Here is a 27,500-nt window from a genome sequence, read left to right as displayed (position 1 = left end):
CCAACACACTGTCACCAATACACTGTCACCATCACACTGTCACCATCACACTGTCACCAACACACTGTCACCAACACACTGTCACCATCACACTGTCACCAACACACTGTCACCAACACACTGTCACCAACACACTGTCTATATGAGTCCCTTACACACTGTCACCAACACACTGTCACCAACATACTGTCACCAACACACTGTCACCAACACACTGTCTATATGAGTCCCTTACACACTGTCACCAACTCACTGTCACCAACACACTGTCACCAACACACTGTCACCAACACACTGTCACCATCACACTGTCACCATCACACTGTCACCAACACACTGTCACCAACACACTGTCACCATCACACTGTCACCAACACACTGTCACCATCACACTGTCACAAACACACTGTCACCATCACACTGTCACCATCACACTGTCACCAACATACTGTCACCAACACACTGTCTCCATCACACTGTCACCAACACACTGTCACCATCACACTGTCACCAACACACTGTCTATATGAGTCCCTTACACACTGTCACCAACACACTGTCACCAACACACTGTCACCAACACACTGTCACCAATACACTGTCACCAACATACTGTCACCATCACACTGTCACCATCACACTGTCACCAACATACTGTCACCAACACACTGTCTATATGAGTCCCTTACACATTGTCACCAACACACTGTCACCAATACACTGTCACCAACACACTGTCACCATCACACTGTCACCAACACACTGTCACCATCACACTGTCACCAACACACTGTCACCAACACACTGTCACCAACACACTGTCACCATCACACTGTCACCATCACACTGTCACCAACACACTGTCACCATCACACTGTCACCAACACACTGTCACCATCACACTGTCACCAACACACTGTCACCAACACACTGTCACCATCACACTGTCACCAACACACTGTCACGATCACACTGTCACCAACACACTGTCACCAACACACTGTCACCAACACACTGTCTATATGAGTCCCTTACACACTGTCACCAACACACTGTCACCAACATACTGTCACCAACACACTGTCACCAACACACTGTCACCAACACACTGTCTATATGAGTCCCTTACACACTGTCACCAACATACTGTCACCAACACACTGTCACCAACACACTGTCACCAACACACTGTCACCATCACACTGTCACCATCACACTGTCACCAACACACCTTCACCATCACACTGTCACCAACACACTGTCACCATCACACTGTCACAAACACACTGTCACCATCACACTGTCACCATCACACTGTCACCAACATACTGTCACCAACACACTGTCTCCATCACACTGTCACCAACACACTGTCACCATCACACTGTCACCAACACACTGTCTATATGAGTCCCTTACACACTGTCACCAACACACTGTCACCAACACACTGTCACCAATACACTGTCACCAACATACTGTCACCATCACACTGTCACCATCACACTGTCACCAACATACTGTCACCAACACACTGTCTATATGAGTCCCTTACACATTGTCACCAACACACTGTCACCAATACACTGTCACCAACACACTGTCACCATCACACTGTCACCAACACACTGTCACCATCACACTGTCACCAACACACTGTCACCATCACACTGTCACCAACACACTGTCACCAACACACTGTCACCAACACACTGTCACCATCACACTGTCACCAACACACTGTCACCATCACACTGTCACCAACACACTGTCACCATCACACTGTCACCAACACACTGTCACCAACACACTGTCACCATCACACTGTCACCAACACACTGTCACGATCACACTGTCACCATCACACTGTCACCAACACACTGTCACCATCACACTGTCACCAACACACTGTCACCATCACACTGTCACTATCACACTGTCACCAACACACTGTCACCAACACACTGTCACCATCACACTGTCACCAACACACTGTCTATATGAGTCCCTTACACACTGTCACCAACACACTGTCACCAACACACTGTCACCATCACACTGTCACCAACACACTGTCACCAACACACTGTCACCAACACACTGTCACCATCACACTGTCACCAACATACTGTCTATATGAGTCCCTTACACACTGTCACCAACACACTGTTATAGACATCCGTCTCCATTTACAGTGGGGGAAAAAAGTATTTGATCCCCTGCTGATTTTTTACGTTTGCCCACTGACAAAGAAATGATCAGTCTATAATTTTAATGGTAGGTTTATTTGAACAGTGAGAGACAGAATAACAACAACAAAAATCCAGAAAAACGCCTGTCAAAAATGTTAGAAATTGATTTGCATTTTAATGAGGGAAATAAGTATTTGACCCCTTTGCAAAAATGACTTAGTACTTGGTGGCAAAACCCTTGTTGGCAATCACAGAGGTCAGACGTGTCTTGCAGTTGGCCACCAGGTTTGCACACATCTCAGGAGGGATTTTGTCCCACTCCTCTTTGCAGATCTTCTCCAAGTCATTAAGGTTTCGAGGCTGACGTTTGGCAACTCGAACCTTCAGCTCCCTCCACAGATTTTCTATGGGATTAAGGTCTGGAGACTGGCTAGGCCACTCCAGGACCTTAATGTGCTTCTTCTTGAGCCACTCCTTTGTTGCCTTGGCCGTGTGTTTTGGGTCATTGTCATGCTGGAATACCCATCCAGGACCCATTTTCAATGCCCTGGCTGAGGGAAGGAGGTTCTCACCCAAGATTTGACGGTACATGGCTCCGTCCATCGTCCCTTTGATGCGGTGAAGTTGTCCTGTCCCCTTAGCAGAAAAACACCCCCAAAGCATAATGTTTCCACCTCCATGTTTGACGGTGGGGATGGTATTCTTGGGGTCACGGGCAGCATTCCTCCTCCTCCAAACACGGCGAGTTGAGTTGATGCCAAATAGCTCCATTTTGGTCTAATCTGACCACAACACTTTCACCCAGTTGTCCTCTGAATCATTCAGATGTTCATTGGCAAACTTCAGACGGGCATGTATATGTGCTTTCTTGAGCAGGGGGACCTTGCGGGCGCTGCAGGATTTTAGTTCTTCACGGCGTAGTGTGTTAACAATTGTTTTCTTGGTGACTATGGTCCCAGCTGCCTTGAGATCATTGACAAGATCCTCCCGTGTAGTTCTGGGCTGATTCCTCACCGTTCTCATGATCATTGCAACTCCACGAGGTGAGATCTTGCATGGAGCCCCAGGCCAAGGGAGATTGACAGTTTTTTTGTGTTTCTTCCATTTGCGAATAATCGCACCAACTGTTGTCACCTTCTCACCAAGCTGCTTGGCGATGGTCTTGTAGCCCATTCCAGCCTTGTGTAGGTCTACAATCTTGTCCCTGACATCCTTGGAGAGCTCTTTGGTCTTGGCCATGGTGGAGAGTTTGGAATCTGATTGATTGATTGCTTCTGTGGACAGGTGTCTTTTATACAGGTAACAAAGTGAGATTAGGAGCACTCCCTTTAAGAGTGTGCTCCTAATCTCAGCTCGTTACCTGTATAAAAGACACCTGGGAGCCAGGAATCTTTCTGATTGAGAGGGGGTCAAATACTTATTTCCCTCATTAAAATGCAAATCAATTTATAACATTTTTGACATGCGTTTTTCTAGATATTTTTGTTGTTATTCTGTCTCTCACTGTTCAAATAAACCTACCATTAAAATTATAGACTGAACATTTCTTTGTCAGTGGGCAAACGTACAAAATCAGCAGGGGATCAAATACTTTTTTCCCTCACTGTAGATGTACATGAAGTCTTTAACATCTGGAGTCTGTTATTAAACCAATACATGGATCTTATTATAGTGTGAGCCAGGTTATATCATTAGGAATTAAATTGAGTGTTATTGTGTTAGTGAGCCAGGTTATATCATTAGGAATTAAATTGAGTGTTATTGTGTTAGTGAGCCAGGTTATACCACTAGGAATTAAATTGAGTGTTATTGTGTTAGTGAGCCAGGTTATACCACTAGGAATTAAATTGAGTGTTATTGTGTTAGTGAGCCAGGTTATATCATTAGGAATTAAATTGAGTGTTATTGTGTTAGTGAGACAGGATATATCATTAGGAATGAAATTAAACACACACACACACACACACACACACACTGTAATCACAGTAGTAGTCAATGCGGGAGGAGAGGATCAGGCTAGGGCTGAGAGTAGAACAGATGGAGAGGATCAGGCCAGGGCTGAGAGTAGAACAGATGGAGAGGATCAGGCCAGGGCTGAGAGTAGAACAGATGGAGAGGATCAGGCCAGGGCTGAGAATAGAACAGATGGAGAGGATCAGGCCAGGGCTGAGAGTAGAACAGATGGAGAGGATCAGGCCAGGGCTGAGAGTAGAACAGATGGAGAGGATCAGGCCAGGGCTGAGAGTAGAACAGATGGAGAGGATCAGGCTAGGGCTGAGAGTAGAACAGATGGAGAGGATCAGGCTAGGGCTGAGAGTAGAACAGATGGAGAGGATCAGGCCAGGGCTGAGAGTAGAACAGATGGAGAGGATCAGGCCAGGGCTGAGAGTAGAACAGATGGAGAGGATCAGGCCAGGGCTGAGAGTAGAACAGATGGAGAGGATCAGGCCAGGGCTGAGAGTAGAACAGATGGAGAGGCTTCACAGAGACTACAGAGATTAGGACCAGAACACCAGATGGGATTGAGACTACAGAGATTAGGATCAGAACACCAGCTGGGATTGAGACTACAGAGATTAGGACCAGAACAATGGGTTTGTTCCACTGGGAATGAGACTGCAGAGTTTAGGATCAGAACAATGGGTTTGTTCCACTGGGATTGAGACTACAGAGATTAGGACCAGAACAATGGGTTTGTTCCACTGGGAATGAGACTGCAGAGTTTAGGACCAGAACAATGGGTTTGTTCCACTGGGATTGAGACTACAGAGATTAGGACCAGAACAAAGAGTTTGTTCCAATGGGATTGAGACCACAGAGATTAGGACCAGAACACCAGCTGGGATTGAGACTACAGAGATTAGGACCAGAACAAAGGGTTTGTTCCACTGGGATTGAGACTACAGAGATTAGGACCAGAACAAAGGGTTTGTTCCACTGGGAATGAGACTACAGAGATTAGGACCAGAACAATGGGTTTGTTCCACTGGGATTGAGACTACAGAGATTAGGACCAGAACAAAGGGTTTGTTCCACTGGGAATGAGACTGCAGAGTTTAGGACCAGAACAATGGGTTTGTTCCACTGGGAATGAGACTACAGAGATTAGGACCAGAACAAAGGGTTTGTTCCACTGGGATTGAGACTACAGAGATTAGGACCAGAACACCAGCTGGGATTGAGACTACAGAGATTAGGACCAGAACAAACGGTTTGTTCCACTGGGATTGAGACTACAGAGATTAGGATCAGAACAAAGGGTTTGTTCCACTGGGATTGAGACTACAGAGATTAGGACCAGAACACCAGTTTTGTTCCACTGGGATTGAGACTACGGAGATTAGGACCAGAACACCAGTTTTGTTCCACTGGGATTGAGACTACAGAGATTAGGACCAGAACAAAGGGTTTGTTCCACTGGGATTGAGACTACAGAGATTAGGACCAGAACACCAGTTTTGTTCCACTGGGATTGAGACTACAGAGATTAGGACCAGAACAAAGGGTTTGTTCCACTGGGAATGAGACTATAGAGATTAGGACCAGAACATAGGATTTGTTCCACTGGAATTGAGACTATGACCACACACCACCATCACAACCATCATGGGATTAGGATTGAATTGATCATCCGCCCATGAAACAGGAAACATAATCTTACTATTAATGCTACTCTTACGGTCTATGGAGTCAGCGAACACTTCGCCATAGATCATCCAGTAAGGCATGTAGAAGATGTTCCTGGCCAGACGCCATGTTGGGATCTCATCAGGGTGCAGGATGGCCTGCCGCGCCACGCCGAAACTCATCAACACCACCAGCATGATCACCACAAAGTACAACATGTCAACCATCTGGAGGACATAGAACACAACATGTCACATCATCTGGAGGACAAAGAACACAACATGTCACATCATCTGGAGGACATAGAACACAACATGTCAACCATCTGGAGGACATAGAACACAACATGGACATCATCTGGAGGACATAGAACATAACATGTCACATCATCTGGAGGACATAGAACACAACATGTCAGTCATCTGGAGGACATAGAACACAACATGTCAACCATCTGGAGGACATAGAACACAACATGTCACATCATCTGGAGGACATAGAACACAACATGGACATCATCTAGATTCTAGAACATAGAACACAGCATGTCAATCACCTAGATTCTAGAACATAGAACACAACATGTCAGTCATCTGGAGGACATAGAACACAACATGTCAGTCATCTGGAGGACATAGAACACAACATGGACATCATCTAGATTCTAGAACATAGAACACAGCATGTCAATCACCTAGATTCTAGAACATAGAACACAACATGTCAATCATCTGGAGGACATAGAACGCAACATGTCAGTCATCTAGATTCTAGAACATAGAACACATGTCACATCATCTTGATTCTAGAACATAGAACACAACATGTCAATCATCTAGATTCTAGAACATAGAACACAACATGTCAGTCATCTAGATTCTAGAACATAGAACATAACATGTCACATCATCTGGAGGACATAGAACACAACATGTCAGTCATCTAGATTCTAGAACATAGAACACAACATGTCAGTCATCTAGATTCTAGAACATAGAACACATGTCAGTCATCTAGATTCTAGAACATAGAACACAACATGTCAATCATCTAGATTCTAGAACATAGAACACAGCATGTCAATCATCTGGAGGACATAGAACACAACATGTCAATCATCTAGATTCTAGAACATAGAACACAGCATGTCAATCATCTAGATTCTAGAACATAGAACATAAAACACAGCATGTCATTCATCTAGATTCTAGAACATAGAACACAGCATGTCAATCATCTAGATTTTAGAACATAGAACACAGCATGTCAATCATCTAGATTCTAGAACATAGAACACAGCATGTTAATCATTTAGATTATAGAACAAAGAACACAGCATGTCAATCATCTAGATTCTAGAACATAGAACATAATTAACATGCTGTGTTCTATCTACATTCTAGAACATAGAATATAGAACACAGCATGTTAATCATCTAGATTCTAGAACATAGAACATAGAACACAGCATGTCAATCATCTAGATTCTAGAACATTGAACACAGCATATCAATCATCTAGATTCTAGAACATAGAATATAGAACACAGCATGTCAATCATCTAGATTCTAGAACATAGAACACAGCATGACAATCATCTAGATTCTAGAACATAGAACACAGCATGTCAATAATCTAGATTGTAGGACATAGAACACAGCATGTCAATCATCTAGATTCTAGAACATAGAACATAGAACACAGCATGTCAATCATCTAGATTCTAGAACATAAAACATAGAACACAGCATGTTATTAATATACGTTCTAGAACATAGAATATAGAAAACAGCATGTTAATCATCTAGATTCTAGAACATAGAACACAGAATGTCAATCATCTACATTCTAGAACATAGAACATAGAACACAGCAGGTCAATCATCTAGATTGTAGGACATAGAACACAGCATGTCAATCATCTAGATTCTAGAACATAGAACATAGAACACAGCATGTCAATGATCTAGATTGTAGGACATAGAACACAGCATGTCAATCATTTAGATTCTAGAACATAGAACATAGAATACAGCATGTCAATCATCTAAATTCTAGAACATAGAACACAGCATGTTAATAATATAGATTCTATAACATAGAACACATCATGTCAATCATCTAAATTCTAGAACATAGAACACAGTATGTTAATCATTTAGATTCTATAACATAGAACACAGCATGTCAATCATCTAGATTCTAGAACATAGAACATAGAACACAGCATGTTAATCATCTAGATTCTAGAACATAGAACATAGAACACAGCATGTTAATCATCTAGATTCTACAACATAGAACATAGAACACAGCATGTCAATCATTTAGATTCTAGAACATAGAACATAGAACACAGCATGTCAATCATCTAGATTCTAGAACATAGAACACAGCATGTCAATCATCTAGATTCTAGAACATAGAACATAGAACACAGCATGTTAATCATCTACATTCTAGAACATAGAACATAGAACACACCATGTCAATCATCTAGATTCCAGAACATAGAACATAGAACACAGCATGTCAATCATCTAGATTCTAGAACATAGAACACAGCATGTCAATCATCTAGATTCTAGAACACAGAACATAGAACACAGCATGTCAATCATCTAGATTCTAGAACATAGAACACAGCATGTCAATCATCTAGATTCCAGAACATAGAACATAGAACACAGCATGTCAATCATCTAGATTCTAGAACATAGAACACTGCATGTCAATCATCTAGATTCTAGAACATAGAACATAGAACACAGCATGTCAATCATCTAGATTCTAGAACATAGAACACCCACATGTTAATCATCTAGATTCTAGAACATAGAACACAGCATGTTAATCATTAAGATTCTAGACCATAGAACATGGCATGATCACCACAAAGTATATCTGGAGAATAGCAGAAAGAAAATGTCAGGCATGGTCAATCACTGGTAATGCAAAGGACTCTTACTGACTTAATGTGGGACTGATTTGACTTGTCAATCAAGACCTAGATTATTAGAGGTACTACCCACTTCATTTATAATTCAAACTTTAGATCAAGAGTAATCTACTCTAGCTAAGAGCACAACATAGACACAGCACATATGTTTTGGTGCTTCCACACAGGTCTGGTTCCTGAGGGAATTAATCACTTTACATCCCATTATGCTTAGGGTCATGTATGATAATGCTGGGCAGACCATTATTTTGGCTACCATGGCTATGCCCCTATAGGATAACGATGCCCCCGTCCACAGGGCAGGAGTGGTCACTGAATGGTTCGATGAGTATGAAAACGATGTAAACCATAGGCCATGGCCGTTTCAGTCACCAGATCTCAACCCAACTGAGCACTTATGGGAGATTCTGGAGTGGAGCCTGAGACAGCGTTTTCCACCATCAACAAAACACCAAATGATGGAGTTTCTTGTGGAAGACTGGTGTCACATCCCTCCAATAGAGTTCCAGACACTTGTAGAATCTCTATATATATATATATACACATTACATATTACAATAGCCAGCCAAGACAGTCAAAGCCAAACCAAAGCCTCACCATTTTCCCGATCATCATGACGTAGGGTCCCAGGTACTTGTTGACCCCGAAGATGTCGAGCACCCTGATGTACCAGAAGATAATATCCACGCAGTAGATGACCCGTCCGATGCCCAACAGGGGCTCGTTCTGCAGCCTCAGCATCAGGCCCAGGAGGAAGGTAAAGATGGCCGCCGCGTCTGTGATGTTCCAGTACTCTTCGGCCCAAACATTGATCTTCTGCTTCAGCTTCCCCGGCTCTGACATCAGGATCTGTATTGGGCAGTAACAGCAGGGACGGACTAGGATCAGAACTGAGAAATCGGCCTGGGCATAAGACCCCTAGATCAACCCATTCTTTCCTGGAGGCCCCCACACCGGTCTTTTTTTAACTAGAGGCCCCCACACCGGTCCTTTTTAAACTTGAGGACCCCACATACTGAACATTTTCTTGAATTGTTCTAGACATTCCCTTTCTAATTTTCTCCAGTCGCAGGGTGATGATGTGAGATGTTACCTGTCTGACTGTGATGATGTGAGATGTTACCTGTCTGACTGTGATGATGTGAGACGTTACCTGTCTGACTGTGATGATGTGAGATGTTACCTGTCTGACTGTGATGATGTGAGACGTTACCTGTCTGACTGTGATGATGTGAGACGTTACCTGTCTCACTGTGATGATGTGAGACGTTACCTGTCTGACTGTGATGATGTGAGATGTTACCTGTCTGACTGTGATGATGTGAGACGTTACCTGTCTGACTGTGATGATGTGAGACGTTACCTGTCTGACTGTGATGATGTGAGACGTTACCTGCCTGACTGTGATGATGTGAGATGTTACCTGTCTGACTGTGATGATGTGAGACATTACCTGTCTGACTGTGACGATGTGAGACATTACCTGTCTGACTGTGACGATGTGAGACGTTACCTGTCTGACTGTGATGATGTGAGACATTACCTGTCTGACTGTGACGACATGAGACGTTACCTGTCTGACTGTGATGATGTGAGACATTACCTGTCTGACTGTGATGATGTGAGACGTTACCTGTCTCACTGTGATGATGTGAGACGTTACCTGTCTGACTGTGATGATGTGAGATGTTACCTGTCTGACTGTGATGATGTGAGACGTTACCTGTCTGACTGTGATGATGTGAGACGTTACCTGTCTGACTGTGATGATGTGAGACGTTACCTGCCTGACTGTGATGATGTGAGATGTTACCTGTCTGACTGTGATGATGTGAGACATTACCTGTCTGACTGTGACGATGTGAGACATTACCTGTCTGACTGTGACGATGTGAGACGTTACCTGTCTGACTGTGATGATGTGAGACATTACCTGTCTGACTGTGACGACATGAGATGTTACCTGTCTGACTGTGATGATGTGAGACATTACCTGTCTGACTGTGATGATGTGAGACATTACCTGTCTGACTGTGACAATGTGAGATGTTACCTGTCTGACTGTGACGATGTGAGACGTTACCTGTCTGACTGTGATGATGTGAGACGTTACCTGTCTGACTGTGATGATGTGAGACATTACCTGTCTGAGACGTTACCTGTCTGAGACTTTACCTGTCTGAGACGTTACCTGTCTGACTGTGATGATGTGAGACGTTACCTGTCTGAGACGTTACCTGTCTGAGACTTTACCTGTCTGAGACGTTACCTGTCTGACTGTGATGATGTGAGACGTTACCTGTCTGAGACGTTACCTGTCTGACTGTGACAATGTGAGACGTTACCTGTCTGACTGTGACGATGTGAGACGTTACCTGTCTGAGATGTTACCTGTCTGACTGTGACAATGTGAGACGTTACCTGTCTGAGATGTTACCTGTCTGACTGTGAGAATGTGAGACGTTACCTGTCTGAGACGTTACCTGTCTGACTGTGATGATGTGAGACGTTACCTGTCTGAGACGTTACCTGTCTGACTGTGACAATGTGAGACGTTACCTGTCTGACTGTGACGATGTGAGACGTTACCTGTCTGAGACGTTACCTGTCTGACTGTGATGATGTGAGACGTTACCTGTCTGAGATGTTACCTGTCTGACTGTGACAATGTGAAACGTTACCTGTCTGACTGTGACGATATGAGACGTTACCTGTCTGACAGTGATGATGTGAGATGTTACCTGTCTGCCTGTGATGATGTGAGATGTTACCTGTCTGACTGTGACGATGTGAGACGTTACCTGTCTGACTGTGATGATGTGAGATGTTACCTGTCTGCCTGTGATGATGTGAGATGTTTACCTGTCTGCCTGTGATGATGTGAGATGTTACCTGTCTGCCTGTGATGATGTGAGATGTTACCTGTCTGACTGTGATGATGTGAGACGTTACCTGTCTGACTGTTTTGATGTGATACGTTACCTGTCTGACTGTGACGATGTGAGACGTTACCTGTCTGACTGTGACGACGTGAGACGTTGTCTGTCTGACTGTGATGATGTGAGACGTTACCTGTCTGACTGTGATGATGTGAGACATTGTCTGTCTGACTGTGATGATGTGAGACGTTACCTGTCTGACTGTGACGATGTGAGACGTTACCTGTCTGACTGTGATGATGTGAGACGTTACCTGTCTGACTGTGACGACGTGAGACGTTGTCTGTCTGACTGTGATGATGTGAGATGTTACCTGTCTGACTGTGATGATGTGAGATGTTACCTGTCTGAATGTGATGATGTGAGACGTTGTCTGTCTGACTGTGATGATGTGTGACGTTACCTGTCTGACTGTGACGATGTGAGACGTTGTCTGTCTGACTGTGATGATGTGAGACATTACCTGTCTGACTGTGATGACGTGAGACGTTGTCTGTCTGACTGTGATGATGTGAGATGTTACCTGTCTGACTGTGACGACGTGAGACGTTGTCTGTCTGACTGTGATGATGTGAGATGTTACCTGTCTGACTGTGACGATGTGAGACGTTACCTGTCTGACTGTGATGATGTGAGATGTTACCTGTCTGACTGTGATGATGTGAGATGTTACCTGTCTGACTGTGATGATGTGAGATGTTACCTGTCTGACTGTGATGATGTGAGACGTTGTCTGTCTGACTGTGATGATGTGATACGTTACCTGTCTGACTGTGACGACGTGAGACGTTGTCTGTCTGACTGTGATGATGTGAGACGTTACCTGTCTGACTGTGACGACATGAGATGTTGTCTGTCTGACTGTGATGATGTGAGACGTTGTCTGTCTGACTGTGACGACGTGAGACGTTGTCTGTCTGACTGTGATGATGTGAGATGTTACCTGTCTGACTGTGATGATGTGAGACGTTGTCTGTCTGATCCCTCCTGTCTCAGCCTCCAGTATTTATGCTGCAGTAGTTTATGTGTCGGGGGGCTAGGGTCAGTCTGTTACATCTGGAGTATTCTCTTGTCTTATCCGGTGTCCTGTGTGAATGTAAATATGCTCTCTCTAATTCTCTCTTTCTTTCTTTCTTTCTTTCTCTCGGAGGACCTGAGCCCTAGGACTACCTGGCATGATGACTCCTTGCTGTCCCCAGTCCACCTGGCCATGCTGCTGCTCCAGTTTCAACTGTTCTGCCTGCGGTTACGGAACCCTGACCTGTTCACCGGACGTGCTTGTTGCACCCTCGACAATTACTATGATTATTATTATTTGACCATGCTGGTCATTTACGAACATTTTAACATCTTGACCATGTTCTGTTATAATATCCACCCGGCACAGCCAGAAGAGGACTGGCCACCCCTCATAGCCTGGTTCCTCTCTAGGTTTCTTCCTAGGTTTTTGGCCTTTCTCAGGAGTTTTTCCTAGGGAGTTTTTCCCAGCCACCGTGCTTCTTTCACATGCATTGCTTGCTGTTTGGGGTTTTAGGCTGGGTTTCTGTACAGCACTTTGAGATTTCAGCTGATGTACGAAGGGCTATATAAATAAATTTGATTTGATTTGATTTGTGATGATGTGAGACGTTACCTGTCTGACTGTGATGATGTGAGACGTTGTCTGTCTGACTGTGACGACGTGAGACGTTACCTGTCTGACTGTGACGATGTGAGACGTTACCTGTCTGACTGTGATGATGTGAGACGTTACCTGTCTGACTGTGATGATGTGAGACATTACCTGTCTGACTTTCTCCATTCCCAGAGTGATGATGTAAGAGATGACGATCCACTCCTGCAGGGACGGCCAACGTTCCATCTTGACCAGGATGATGTAGTTGTACAAACACAGGTAGGCCAGGTAGGAGATCTGAGGGGACAATGAAAACAGCTCGGAGCTTTTAGGAGAACGTGTACACAAGACCAGAGGTGGGGGCCGCAGTGGCGTTTTAGGCCACAACACAATGTGCCTTCGATCAATAATCACACATCCTTATATCACCTTTAGTTGATATCATATTATTATTATATTAAATAGTATTATATTATCTGTGGATAAGGTCTATTTGTCACCTCTGTGCTGATAGTTATTTGAAAACAACAAAATCAACGTTTCACAAAAGTACATTTCAAAGTGTTTGGTGTTGAGAAATGCTTCCTAAATAAAATTTCTTTTTTTAGGTGTATTAAAAGTCTACTTGCAGTGTTGAACCAGAATTTGGTGAAAGGAGTGTTGTAAAATTCATAGATCTTCTCTCCGATTGGAACTCTTCTCTTTTTTACAGTGCTTTCTTCTTCATCCCCCTTTTTGGACACTGCATCAGCATTCACTTCCTGAAAGCATGGTCGATAGAAACAACCGTCATGAATTTACATACAGGACTTACAGTACATTTGAATGTAGTATTAAATGTAAAGTAGTATTAAGTATTATTAAAAAAACAGATAAACCAATCAATCAAGCAACCAATCCACTGATGAACGACCGACCAATCAATCAATCAATCAATCAATCAATCAATCAACCAATCAGATGCTTGACTGTCAGTGTTCACCTTGCTGGATTTATTGTCATCGTCTTTGTCCTTCGCTTCTTCATTCTCCGCTGGGGCTTGATATGTCACTTCTTCCCCAAGTCGAAAATCCATGAGGAGAATCGAAGGTGGGAAAATTATGCCAAATATCACCTGTGGGTCACAGAGATGAGAAGAAGGATTTCAGTTGAATTGCTATTTGTCTCAAGCACCAAAATGACACAAAACCACATATTCACAACAAGTTATTAGTCTATTACATATTTAAAAACCATCTATAAACCAATTATTAACGGGCTTTAAACTCCTTATAAATAATTAGCAAACCCCATTTAAAGTATACCTAAATGTAAAGTCTTACCAAGTATACTAAAATGCTTTACATTGAGCATACCTTAATGTAAAGTCTTACCAAGTATACTAAAATGCTTTACATTGAGCATACCTTAATGTAAAGTCTTACCAAGTATACTAAAATGCTTTACATTGAGCATACCTTAATGTAAAGTCTTACCATGTATACTAAAATACTTTACATTGAGCATACCTTAATGTTAAAGCTGCAATATGTCACTTTTTGGGGCCTTGACCAAATTCACATAGAAACGTGATTATATATCTGTCATTCTCCTTGAAAGCAAGTCTAAGAAGCGGTAGATCTGTTCTATGTGTACTATATTCGATGCTTCCCGTTCTTAAGTTTCATTTTTGCGTCTTTTGCTTTCGGTTTTGTACACCAACTTCAAAACAGCTGAGAATAAAATATTTTTGCTTATGGAAAATATATTTCACAGCTGTTTAGAAGGTACACTGGTTTTCAATACTCTTGAGTGCTTGTTTTGTCACATAAACTGAAATTAGGCTAACTATTAGAATTTTATCAACCAGGAAATGGCGGAGTGATTTCTGCATAGTACACCTTTAAGTGTTACCTTAATGTAAAGTGGCATAAAGTATACCTTATGCAAAGTGTAACCATGTTGACTAATATACTTTATATAAAGTACACTGTAATGTGGTGTTACCAAGTTGACAAATCTAGTAAAGTACACTGTAATGTAGTGTTACCATGCTGACTAATATACTAAAGTACACTGTAATGTAGTGTTACCATGTTGACTAATATACTTTATATAAAGTACACTGTAATGTAGTGTTACCATGTTGACTAATATACTTTATATAAAGTACACTGTAATGTAGTGTTACCATGTTGACTAATATAATTGACATTAAATATACCTTAATGTTGAGTGTTAACATGTTCATTATTTGACGTTATAGTGTTACCAATGTGTTAGCCTAATGTAAAGTGTTACCAGTGTGTTAGCCTAATGTAAAGTGTTAACAATGTGTTAGCTCAATGTAAAGTGTTACCGATGTGTTAGCCTAATGTAAAGTGTTACCAGTGTGTTAGCTTAATGTAAAGTGTTACCAATGTGTTAGCCTAATGTAAAGTGTTACCAGTGTGTTAGCCTAATGTAAAGTGTTACCAATGTGTTAGCTTAATGTAGTGTTACCAATGTGTTAGCTTAATGTAAAGTGTTACCAATGTGTTGGCTTAATGTAAAGTGTTACCAGTGTGTTAGCCTAATGTAAAGTGTTACCAATGTGTTAGCCTAATGTAGAATGTTACCAATGTGTTAGCTTAATGTAAAGTGTTACCAATGTGTTAGCTTAATGTAAAATGTTACCAAATGTGTTAGCCCAAACATTACACACACACATATTTTTTATTATTATAACTGTTTAAATTCTGCATCTTTGGGAAAGGTTCATAAGCAAGCATTTCAATGTAAAGTCTACACCAGTTGTATTCTGTTCCAGTGATAAATACCATTTGATTTGATTCCAGGTTCAATGTTTGACATGACTGAGTTAGCTGAAGTTGGCTAGCTAGCTAGCAAGTGACAAGAACATTATCCAGCCTGCATAGCAACCATTTTGTTTAGAACGGATGATCAGTCCTTTTGCATAGCAACTATGAGAAAATAATGAACATTTACATTTAAGTCATTGAGCAGACGCTCTTATCCAGAGCGACTTACAAATTGGTGCATTCACCTTATGATATCCAGTGGAACAACCACTTTACAATAGTGCATCTAAATCTTTTAAGGGGGGGGGTTAGAAGGATTACTTTATCCTATCCCAGGTATTCCTTAAAGAGGTGGGGTTTCAGGTGTCTCCGGAAGGTGGTGATTGACTCCGCTGTCCTGGCGTCGTGAGGGAGCTTGTTCCACCATTGGGGTGTCAGAGCAGCGAACAGTTTGGACTGGGCTGAGCGGGAACCGTGCTTCCTCAGAGGTAGGGGGGCCAGCAGGCCAGAGGTGGATGAACGCAGAGCCCTTGGGTGTAGGGCCTGATCAGAGCCTGAAGGTACGGAGGTGCCGTTCCCCTCACAGCTCCGTAGGCAAGCACCATGGTCTTGTAGCAGATGCGAGCTTCAACTGGAAGCCAGTGGAGAGAGCGGAGGAGCGGGGTGACGTGAGAGAACTTGGGAAGGTTGAACACCAGATGGGCTGCGGCGTTCTGGATGAGTTGTAGGGGTTTAATGGCACAGGCAGGGAGCCCAGCCAACAGCGAGTTGCAGTAATCCAGACGGGAGATGACAAGTGCCTGGATTAGGACCTGTGTCGCTTCCTGTGTGAGGCAGGGTCGTACTCTGCGAATGTTGTAGAGCATGAACCTACAGGATCGGGTCACCGCCTTGATGTTAGTGGAGAACGACAGGGTGTTGTCCAGGATCACGCCAAGGTTCTTAGCACTCTGGGAGGAGGACACAAGGGAGTTGTCAACCGTGATGGCGAGATCATGGAACGGGCAGTCCTTCCCCGGGAGGAAGAGCAGCTCCGTCTTGCCGAGGTTCAGCTTGAGGTGGTGATCCGTCATCCACACTGATATGTCTGCCAGACATGCAGAGATGCGATTCGCCGCCTGGTTATCAGAAGGGGGAAAGGAGAAGATGAATTGTGTGTCGTCTGCATAGCAATGATAGGAGAGACCATGTGAGGATATGACAGAGCCAAGTGACTTGGTGTATAGCGAGAATAGGAGAGGGCCTAGAACAGAGCCTTGGGGGACACCAGTGGTGAGAGCGCGTGGTGCGGAGACAGATTCTCGCCACGCCACCTGGTAGGAGCGACCTGTCAGGTAGGACGCAATCCAAGCGTGGGCCGCGCCGGAGATGCCCAACTCGGAGAGGGTGGAGACTGGGTCCTGTCTGTAGCAACATGACCAAAAGAAATAACATCCAGATTTTTGTCTGGACTATATCTTCTGGTGGAATAATGACATTTTATGAATTGACATATCTAAATATTTTTTTTGGGGGGGGGGATATGTAATTCATTGTTATTTTAGTGTGTTGGTAACAGTTTTTTATAAAAGCAATAAGGCACGGGAGGCAGTGATGTATCATGAATACAGTCACAGGTAAATGGGACTTGAACCCACCTTGAACCCGTTCCTCTTGCCCATTCTCAGACATCCCATCCACATATCAGTAAGTAGCATCTGACTGCACGTGTGGGCGATAAAGTCTCTGTGCTTGGCGGCTACAGCCAGCTTCAGACAGGTGGAGTTACTCCAGTTCTTCAGCTGATAGGTGAGTAGTTTCATGGCCACCTGCTCATCGTGCTTATAGGACTGGTCTAGGAGCTCGTAGGCCAGCTGGCCAAACTCTCTGAGGAGGGAAAAAGGAAGACGTTGTGCTTAGATGGTCAGTTGTGGGTTTTCATCTTGGTATCAAATCAAATCACTGTTCATTTTAAGGTCATTTAATCAAAAGCCTCAATACAATGTACAGAAAAACAGAGTGAGAAAAGCACCAAGACAGAAATCTATAACCAAGAAGCAGCAGACATCCAGAACAATGGTACAGTAATGGGTTGGACCAGAACAATGGTACAGTAATGGGTTGGACCAGAACAATGGTACAGTAATGGGTTGGACCAGAACAATGGTACAGTAATGGGTTGGACCAGAACAATGGTACATTAATGGGTTGGACCAGAACAGTGATACGGTAATGGGTTGGACCAGAACAGTGATACGGTAATGGGTTGGACCAGAACAATGGTACAGTAATGGGTTGGACCAGAACAATGATACAGTAATGCGTTGGACCAGAACAATGGTACAGTAATGGGTTGGACCAGAACAATGGTACGGTAATGGGTTGGACCAGAACAGTGATACAGTAATGGGTTGGACCAGAACAATGGTACAGTAATGGGATGGACCAGAACAGTGATACGGTAGTGGGTTGGACCAGAACAATGGTACAGTAATGGGTTGGACCAGAACAATGGTACGGTAATGGGTTGGACCAGAACAATGGTACAGTAATGGGTTGGACCAGAACAGTGATACGGTAATGGGTTGGACCAGAACAATGGTACAGTAATGGGTTGGACCAGAACAGTGATACGGTAATGGGTTGGACCAGAACAATGGTACAGTAATGGGATGGACCAGAACAGTGATACGGTAATGGGTTGGACCAGAACAATGGTACGGTAATGGGTTGGACCAGAACAGTGATACAGTAATGGGTTGGACCAGAACAGTGATACAGTAATGGGTTGGACCAGAACAGTGATACGGTAATGGGTTGGACCAGAACAGTGATACAGTAATGGGTTGGACCAGAACAGTGATACAGTAATGGGTTTGACCAGAACAGTGATACGGTAATGGGTTGGACCAGAACAATGGTACAGTAATGGGTTGGACCAGAACAGTGATACGGTAATGGGTTGGACCAGAACAGTGATACAGTAATGGGTTGGACCAGAACAATGGTACAGTAATGGGATGGACCAGAACAGTGATACGGTAATGGGATGGACCAGAACAATGATACAGTAATGGGTTGGACCAGAACAATGGTACGGTAATGGGTTGGACCAGAACAATGGTACAGTAATGGGTTGGACCAGGGCAATGATACAGTAATGGGTTGGACCAGAACAGTGATACAGTAATGGGTTGGACCAGAACAGTGATACAGTAATGGGATGGACCAGAACAATGATACAGTAATGGGTTGGACCAGAACAATGATACAGTAATGGGATGGACCAGAACAATGATACAGTAATGGGATGGACCAGGGCAATGATACAGTAATGGGTTGGACCAGAACAGTGATACAGTAATGGGTTGGACCAGAACAGTGATACAGTAATGGGATGGACCAGAACAATGATACAGTAATGGGTTGGACCAGGGCAATGATACAGTAATTGGTTGGACCAGGGCAATGATACAGTAATAGGTTGGACCAGGGCAATGATACAGTAATAGGTTGGACCAGGGCTTAGTTTCCGAGGGTTGAATTGTGAACAGAAAAGCCAGCACCCTGAAGCACTATTCCAAGTTTGGGGTCAATAACATTTACAATTCCAATTTTCCTATTTGGAATTTGAGTTTGCTTCCTGAATTTCCTCACTAACTTGACCCCAACACTGTTAGATTGAAACCTTTCTGCTAGCTAGCCCCTCACTAACTTGACCCCAACACTGTTAGATTGAAACCTTTCTGCTAGCTAGCCCCTCACTAACTTGACCCCAACACTGTTAGATTGAAACCTTTCTGCTAGCTAGCCCCTCACTAACTTGACCCCAACACTGTTAGATTGAAACCTTTCTGCTAGCTAGCCCCTCACTAACTTGGAATTGTTTTCCAGGTCCTGGAAAATGTCGTCCACCAGTTCACTCTGAGACGACTCGTGGGCCATGGCCTTGTACAGCTTACAGGCCACCAGAGCTTTGGCCATGGCCTCTTCCCCCCGCTTCCACAGGAAGAGAGCCATTTTCTGGCGCTTCATGAGAACGGCCCACACCATCAGCTCATGGAACGGGTACTGGAAGCGGCAGACCTCTGGGTCGTCCACATCGATGTCGATCTCTTCCTCCTTCTTCTTCTTCTTCCCTTTACTCTTGCCCTTTCCTCGTGGCTCGTCGTCCTGGTATGAATCAGATGGACATTAGAAATATGAAGTATTGGGTGTAGGGCGAATCTTAACTTCACTTCACTGAAGTCAAATGTTTACTTAGACATGCATTGATGCCAATGGAAGACTAAGTGTATTATCCCCTGTATACAGAAATTAATTCAAGTGGTTATTTTATTGGTATGGATGATATTGTAATGAAACAGCAGGGAGCAGGCCTCGAACCCTCGACCTTCTAGCCCGAAGTCCAGCGCGCTATCGGCTGTGCTGCAAAAACATACTCGTGCGGCAGAGTCGATTTCCGCGATTATAAACCCAGGGTCGTTACAATATGTAAATATAAAATGGCGCTAAATAGAACAGCGGTGCTAAATAGAAATAGAACAACGGTGCTAAATAGAATAGAACAGCGGTGCTAAATAGAATAGAACAGCGGTGCTAAATAGAAATAGAACAACGGTGCTAAATAGAAATAGAACAACGGTGCTAAATAGAATAGAACAGCGGTGCTAAATAGAATAGAACAGCGGTGCTAAATAGAATAGAACAGCGGTGCTAAATAGAACAGCGGCGCTAAATAGAAATAGAACAACAGTGCTAAATAGAAATAGAACAGCGGTGCTAAATAGAATAGAACAGCGGTGCTAAATAGAACAGCGGTGCTAAATAGAACAGCGGTGCTAAGTAGAACAGCGGTGCTAAATAGAACAGCGGTGCTAAACAGCGGTGCTAAATAGAACAGCGGTGCTAAACAGCGGTGCTAAATAGAACAGCGGTGCTAAATAGAACAGTGGTGCTAATTAGAACAGTGGTGCTAAATAGAACAGCGGTGCTAAATAGAACAGTGGTGCTAATTAGAACAGCGGTGCTAAATAGAACAGCGGTGCTAAATAGAACAGTGGTGCTAATTAGAACAGTGGTGCTAAATAGAACAGCAGTGCTAAATAGAACAGTGGTGCTAATTAGAACAGTGGTGCTAAATAGAACAGCGGTGCTAAATAGAACAGCGGTGCTAAGTAGAACAGTGGTGCTAAATAGAACAGCGGTGCTAAACAGCGGTGCTAAATAGAACAGCGGTGCTAAGTAGAACAGTGGTGCTAAATAGAACAGCGGTGCTAAATAGAACAGCGGTGCTAAACAGCGGTGCTAAATAGAACAGCAGTGCTAAATAGAACAGTGGTGCTAAATAGAACAGCTTTGCTAAATAGAACAGCGGTGCTAAATAGAACAGTGGTGCTAAATAGAACAGCGGTGCTAAACAGCGGTGCTAAATAGAACAGCAGTGCTAAATAGAACAGTGGTGCTAAATAGAACAGCGGTGCTAAATAGAACAGCGGTGCTAAATAGAACAGTGGTGCTAATTAGAACAGTGGTGCTAATTAGAACAGCGGTGCTAAATAGAACAGTGGTGCTAAATAGAACAGCGGTGCTAAGTAGAACAGCGGTGCTAAATTGAACAGCGGTGCTAAACAGCGGTGCTAAATAGAACAGCGGTGCTAAATAGAACAGCGGTGCTAAATAGAACAGCGGTGCTAAATAGAACAGCGGTGCTAAGTAGAACAGTGGTGCTAATTAGAACAGTGGTGCTAAATAGAACAGCGGTGCTAAACAGCGGTGCTAAATAGAACAGCGGTGCTAAATAGAACAGCGGTGCTAAATAGAACAGCGGTGCTAAATAGAACAGCGGTGCTAAATAGAACAGTGGTGCTAATTAGAACAGTGGTGCTAATTAGAACAGCGGTGCTAAATAGAACAGTGGTGCTAAATAGAACAGCGGTGCTAAGTAGAACAGCGGTGCTAAATAGAATAGGCCTTCCCTGTAGCTCAGTTGGTAGAGCATGGTGTTTGCAACACCAGGGTTGTTGGTTCGATTCCCACGGGGGGCCAGCACAGAAAAAAAAATGTATGATATGTATGAAATTGTATGAAATGTATGCATTCACTACTGTAAGTCGCTCTGGATAAGAGCGTCTGCTAAAAATGACAAAAAAAACCAACAGCGGTGCTAATTAGAACAGCGGTGCTAAATAGAACAGCGGTGCTAAATAGAACAGCGATGCTAAACAGCGGTGCTAAATAGAACAGTGGTGCTAATTAGAACAGCGGTGCTAAATAGAACAGCGGTGCTAAACAGAACAGTGGTGCTAAGTGAAAGACAAATGAGACTCACCTCCAGTCCTAACATTTTTAAAGCTTTCGGCTGTGAAACAAAACAAGGGAGGTGGACAGCATTAATTAGCATGATTAACAGTAGCATTCATGTTAGCATTAACATTATATATTATGATTATATTATTAAAGTTATTATTACACTGAACAAAAATATAAATGCAGCAAGCAACAATTTCAAAGATTTTACTGAGTTACAGTTCATATAAGGAAATCAGTCAATTGAAATAAAATCATTATTTATTTATAAATAATGTGCTTCTACATCTGCGTTGCTTGCTGTTTGGGGTTTTAGGCTGAGTTTCTGTACAGCACTTTGAGATATCAGCTGATGTAAGAAGGGCTTTATAAATACACTTGATTTGATTTGATTCATTAGGCCCTAATCTATGGATTTCACATGACTGGGAATACAGACATGCATTGGTTAGTATCTGGTGTGACCGCCATTTGCCTCATGCAGCGAGACGCATCTCCTTCGCATAGAGTTGATCAGGCTGTTGATTGTGGCCTGTGAAATGTTGTCCCACTCCTCTTTAATGGCTGTGCGAACTGGAACAAGCTGTCGTACACATCGATCCAGAGCATCCCAAACATACTCAATGGTTTACATGTCTGGTGAGAATGCAGGCCATGGAAGAACTGGGACATTTTCACAGATCCTTGTGAATGGGGCAGTGCATTATCATGCTGAAACATGAGGTGATGGCGGCAGATGAATGACACGACAATGGGCTTTAGGATCTCGTCACGGTATCTCTGTGCATTCAAATTGCCATCGATAAAATTCAATTGTGTTTGTTGTACGTAGCTTATGCCTGCACATACAATAACCCCACCGCAACCATGGGGCACTCTGTTCACAACGTTGACATCAGAAAACTGCTTGCCCACACAACGCCATACATGCTATCTGCCATCTGCCCAGTACAGTGGAAACTGGGATTCATCCAGAAAAGCACATTTCTCCAGTGTGCCAGTGGCCATCGAAGGTGAGCATTTGCCAACTGAAGTTGGTTATGACGCCGAACTGCAGTCAGGTCAAGACCCTGGTGAGGACGACGAGGACACAGATGAGCTTCCCTGAGACAGTTTCTGACAGTTTTTGCAGAAATTCTTTGGTTGTGCAAACCCACAGTTTCATCAGCTGGTCTCAGACCATCCCACAGGTGAAGAAGCCTGCTCAGGCGTGGAAACACGTGGTCTGCAGTTGTGAGGCCGGTTGGACGTACTGCCAAATTCTCTAAAATGGCGTTAGAGGCGGCTTATGGTAGAGAAATGAGCATTCAATTCTCTGGCAAGACATTCCTGCAGTCTGCATGCCAATTGCACGCTCGCTCAAAACTTGAGACATCTGTGGCATTGTGTTGTGTGACAAAAGTGCACATTTTAGAGTGGCCCTTCATTGTCTCCAGCACAAGGTGCACCTGTGTAATGATCATGCTGTTAAATCAGTTTTTTGATATGCCACACCTCTCAGGTGGATGGATTATCTTGGCAAAGGAGAAATGCTTACTAACAGGGATGTAAACAAATGTTCGCACAAAATTTAAGAGAAATAAGCTTTACGTGCGTATGGAAAATTTCTGGGATCTTTTAATTCAGCTCATGAAAAATAGGAGCAACACTTGACATGTTGCGTGTATATTTTTGTTCAGTATATTATATTCAGATCTGTAAAGGGAGTATTTCTCCTCACTCTTTTTAACCCGTAGAGGTTGTTGTAGAGGGTGCGGAACTGCTTTCGGGTATAGTTACAGCGATAAGCCCCGCCCATCAGGAACTCCAGGACCAATCCGATATCGATCAAGGTGATCTGGTAATCCGGTGGAAGATTTCCCTGAAACACCAACCAACCATCATCATTATACTGTTACTGTTTTCACCTTATATTACATTTTTCTTACTACGTTAGGTAACACTTTACTATAGGGGGTCAATATTAGGTAACACTTTACTATAGGGGGTCAATATTAGGTAACACTTTACTATAGGGGGTATACATTAAGTAACACTTTACCATAGGGGTCAATATTAGGTAACACTTTACTATAGGGGATCAATTTTAGGTAACACTTTACTATAGGGGATCAATATTAGGTAACACTTTACTATAGGGGGTCAATATTAGGTAATACTTTACTATAGGGGGTCAATATTAGGTAACACTTTACTATAGTGGGTCAATATTAGGTAACACTTTACTATAGGGGGTCAATATTAGGTAACACTTTACTATAGGGGGTCAATATTAGGTAACACTTTACTATAAGGGGTCAATATTAGGTAACACTTTACTATAGGGGATCAATATTAGGTAACACTTTACTATAGGGGGTCAATATTAGGTAACACTTTACTATAGGGGGTCAATATTAGGTAACACTTTACTATAGGGGGTCAATATTAGGTAACACTTTACTATAGGGGGTCAATATTAGGTAACACTTTACTATAGGGGGTCAATATTAGGTAACACTTTACTATAGGGGGTATACATTAAGTAACACTTTACTATAGGGGGTCAATATTAGGTAACACTTTACTATAGGGGGTCAATATTAGGTAACACTTTACTATAGGGGGTCAATATTAGGTAACACTTTACTATAGGGGGTCAATATTAGGTAACACTTTACTATAGGGGGTCAATATTAGGTAACACTTTACTATAGGGGGTATACATTAAGTAACACTTTACTATAGGGGGTCAATATTAGGTAACACTTTACTATAGGGGGTCAATATTAGGTAACACTTTACTATAGGGGGTCAATATTAGGTAACACTTTACTATAGGGGGTATACATTAAGTAACACTTTACTATAGGGGGTCAATATTAGGTAACACTTTACTATAAGGGGTCAATATTAGGTAACACTTTACTATAGGGGGTATACATTAAGTAACACTTTACTATAGGGGGTCAATATTAGGTAACACTTTACTATAAGGGGTCAATATTAGGTAACACTTTACTATAGGGGGTCAATATTAGGTAACACTTTACTATAGGGGGTCAATATTAGGTAACACTTTACTATAGGGGGTCAATTTTAGGTAACACTTTACTATAGGGGGTCAATATTAGGTAACACTTTACTATAGGGGGTCAATATTAGGTAACACTTTACTATAGGGGATCAATATTAGGTAACACTTTACTATAGGGGATCAATATTAGGTAACACTTTACTATAGGGGATCAATTTTAGGTAACACTTTACTATAGGGGATCAATATTAGGTAACACTTTACTATAGGGGGTCAATATTAGGTAACACTTTACTATAGGGGGTCAATATTAGGTAACACTTTACTATAGGGGGTCAATATTAGGTAACACTTTACTATAGGGGGTCAATATTAGGTAACACTTTACTATAGGGGATCAATATTAGGTAACACTTTACTATAGGGGATCAATATTAGGTAACACTTTACTATAGGGGATCAATATTAGGTAACACTTTACTATAGGGGATCAATATTAGGTAACACTTTACTATAGGGGATCAATTTTAGGTAACACTTTACTATAGGGGATCAATATTAGGTAACACTTTACTATAAGGGGTCAATATTAGGTAACACTTTACTATAGGGGGTCAATATTAGGTAACACTTTACTATAGGGGGTCAATATTAGGTAACACTTTACTATAGGGGGTCAATATTAGGTAACACTTTACTATAGGGGGTCAATATTAGGTAACACTTTACTATAGGGGGTCAATATTAGGTAACACTTTACTATAGGGGGTCAATATTAGGTAACACTTTACTATAGGGGATCAATATTAGGTAACACTTTACTATAGGGGGTCAATATTAGGTAACACTTTACTATAGGGGGTCAATATTAGGTAACACTTTACTATAGGGGGTCAATATTAGGTAACACTTTACTATAGGGGGTCAATATTAGGTAACACTTTACTATAGGGGGTCAATATTAGGTAACACTTTACTATAGGGGATCAATATTAGGTAACACTTTACTATAGGGGGTCAATATTAGGTAACACTTTACTATAGGGGGTCAATATTAGGTAACACTTTACTATAGGGGGTCAATATTAGGTAACACTTTACTATAGGGGGTCAATATTAGGTAACACTTTACTATAGGGGATCAATATTAGGTAACACTTTACTATAGGGGATCAATATTAGGTAACACTTTACTATAGGGGATCAATATTAGGTAACACTTTACTATAGGGGATCAATATTAGGTAACACTTTACTATAGGGGATCAATTTTAGGTAACACTTTACTATAGGGGATCAATATTAGGTAACACTTTACTATAGGGGGTCAATATTAGGTAACACTTTACTATAGGGGGTCAATATTAGGTAACACTTTACTATAGGGGGTCAATATTAGGTAACACTTTACTATAGGGGGTCAATATTAGGTAACACTTTACTATAGGGGGTCAATATTAGGTAACACTTTACTATAGGGGGTCAATATTAGGTAACACTTTACTATAGGGGGTCAATATTAGGTAACACTTTACTATGGGGGGTCAATATTAGGTAACACTTTACTATAGGAGGTATACATAACACATTTATTAAACCAGTCATAACACCTTTATAAAATCAGTCATAAAACCTTTATAAAACCGGTCATAACACCTTTATAAAACCAGTCATAAAACCTTCATGAAACCAGTCATAACACCTTCATGAAACCAGTCATAGCACCTTTATAAAACCAGTCACAACACCTTTACAAAACCAGTCATAACACCTTTATAAAGCCAGTCATAACACATTTATATAACCAATCATAACATTGTCATTGACTCCCTCTCCAAATAAAGGTTGAATAATAAAATAAACAGTACCTTTTTAACGTCTCTAACTACAAAGTGCAGTGTATTTGTTGGGCCCAGCCTCTGTAAAAACAAACAACAAACAAATAATGACAACAACAACAAACACATATTCACTCCGCATCGCTGAAGTTCATATAATGTTGACTAATAACATAAAATGACATAGAAGGCTAAAGGAGCAGTATCTCTCTTCACCTCTCTACTCTACTATACTCTCTCTCTCAT

General features: G+C 42.3%; 2 protein-coding genes across 2 annotated transcripts in view; both read right to left on the bottom strand.

The window, feature by feature from the left end:
• Positions 1 to 27,136, bottom strand: part of LOC115183915 (transient receptor potential cation channel subfamily M member 1-like) — a 37,073-nt gene extending 9,937 nt beyond the window's left edge. Inside the window, exons 1-10 of the mRNA XM_029744891.1 lie at positions 27,119 to 27,136; positions 24,121 to 24,291; positions 22,423 to 22,452; positions 19,969 to 20,264; positions 17,750 to 17,978; positions 14,315 to 14,446; positions 13,962 to 14,093; positions 13,501 to 13,629; positions 9,376 to 9,627; positions 5,854 to 6,046 (exon numbers count right to left, since the gene is read on the bottom strand). Coding sequence (XP_029600751.1) covers positions 5,854 to 6,046; positions 9,376 to 9,627; positions 13,501 to 13,629; positions 13,962 to 14,093; positions 14,315 to 14,446; positions 17,750 to 17,978; positions 19,969 to 20,264; positions 22,423 to 22,452; positions 24,121 to 24,291; positions 27,119 to 27,136 — 1,582 coding nt within the window. The remainder of the gene's footprint in view (positions 1 to 5,853; positions 6,047 to 9,375; positions 9,628 to 13,500; positions 13,630 to 13,961; positions 14,094 to 14,314; positions 14,447 to 17,749; positions 17,979 to 19,968; positions 20,265 to 22,422; positions 22,453 to 24,120; positions 24,292 to 27,118) is intronic.
• Positions 24,233 to 27,500, bottom strand: part of LOC115183912 (transient receptor potential cation channel subfamily M member 1-like) — an 11,659-nt gene continuing 8,391 nt past the window's right edge. Inside the window, exons 6-7 of the mRNA XM_029744889.1 lie at positions 27,285 to 27,335; positions 24,233 to 24,261 (exon numbers count right to left, since the gene is read on the bottom strand). Of these exons, the coding sequence (XP_029600749.1) occupies positions 27,298 to 27,335 (38 nt within the window). The 3' untranslated portion in view covers positions 24,233 to 24,261; positions 27,285 to 27,297. The remainder of the gene's footprint in view (positions 24,262 to 27,284; positions 27,336 to 27,500) is intronic.

The sequence above is a fragment of the Salmo trutta genome, unplaced genomic scaffold (genome assembly GCF_901001165.1).
Source record: "Salmo trutta unplaced genomic scaffold, fSalTru1.1, whole genome shotgun sequence".
Taxonomy (NCBI): domain Eukaryota; kingdom Metazoa; phylum Chordata; class Actinopteri; order Salmoniformes; family Salmonidae; genus Salmo; species Salmo trutta.
This window is presented reverse-complemented; position numbering and strand designations above follow the sequence as displayed.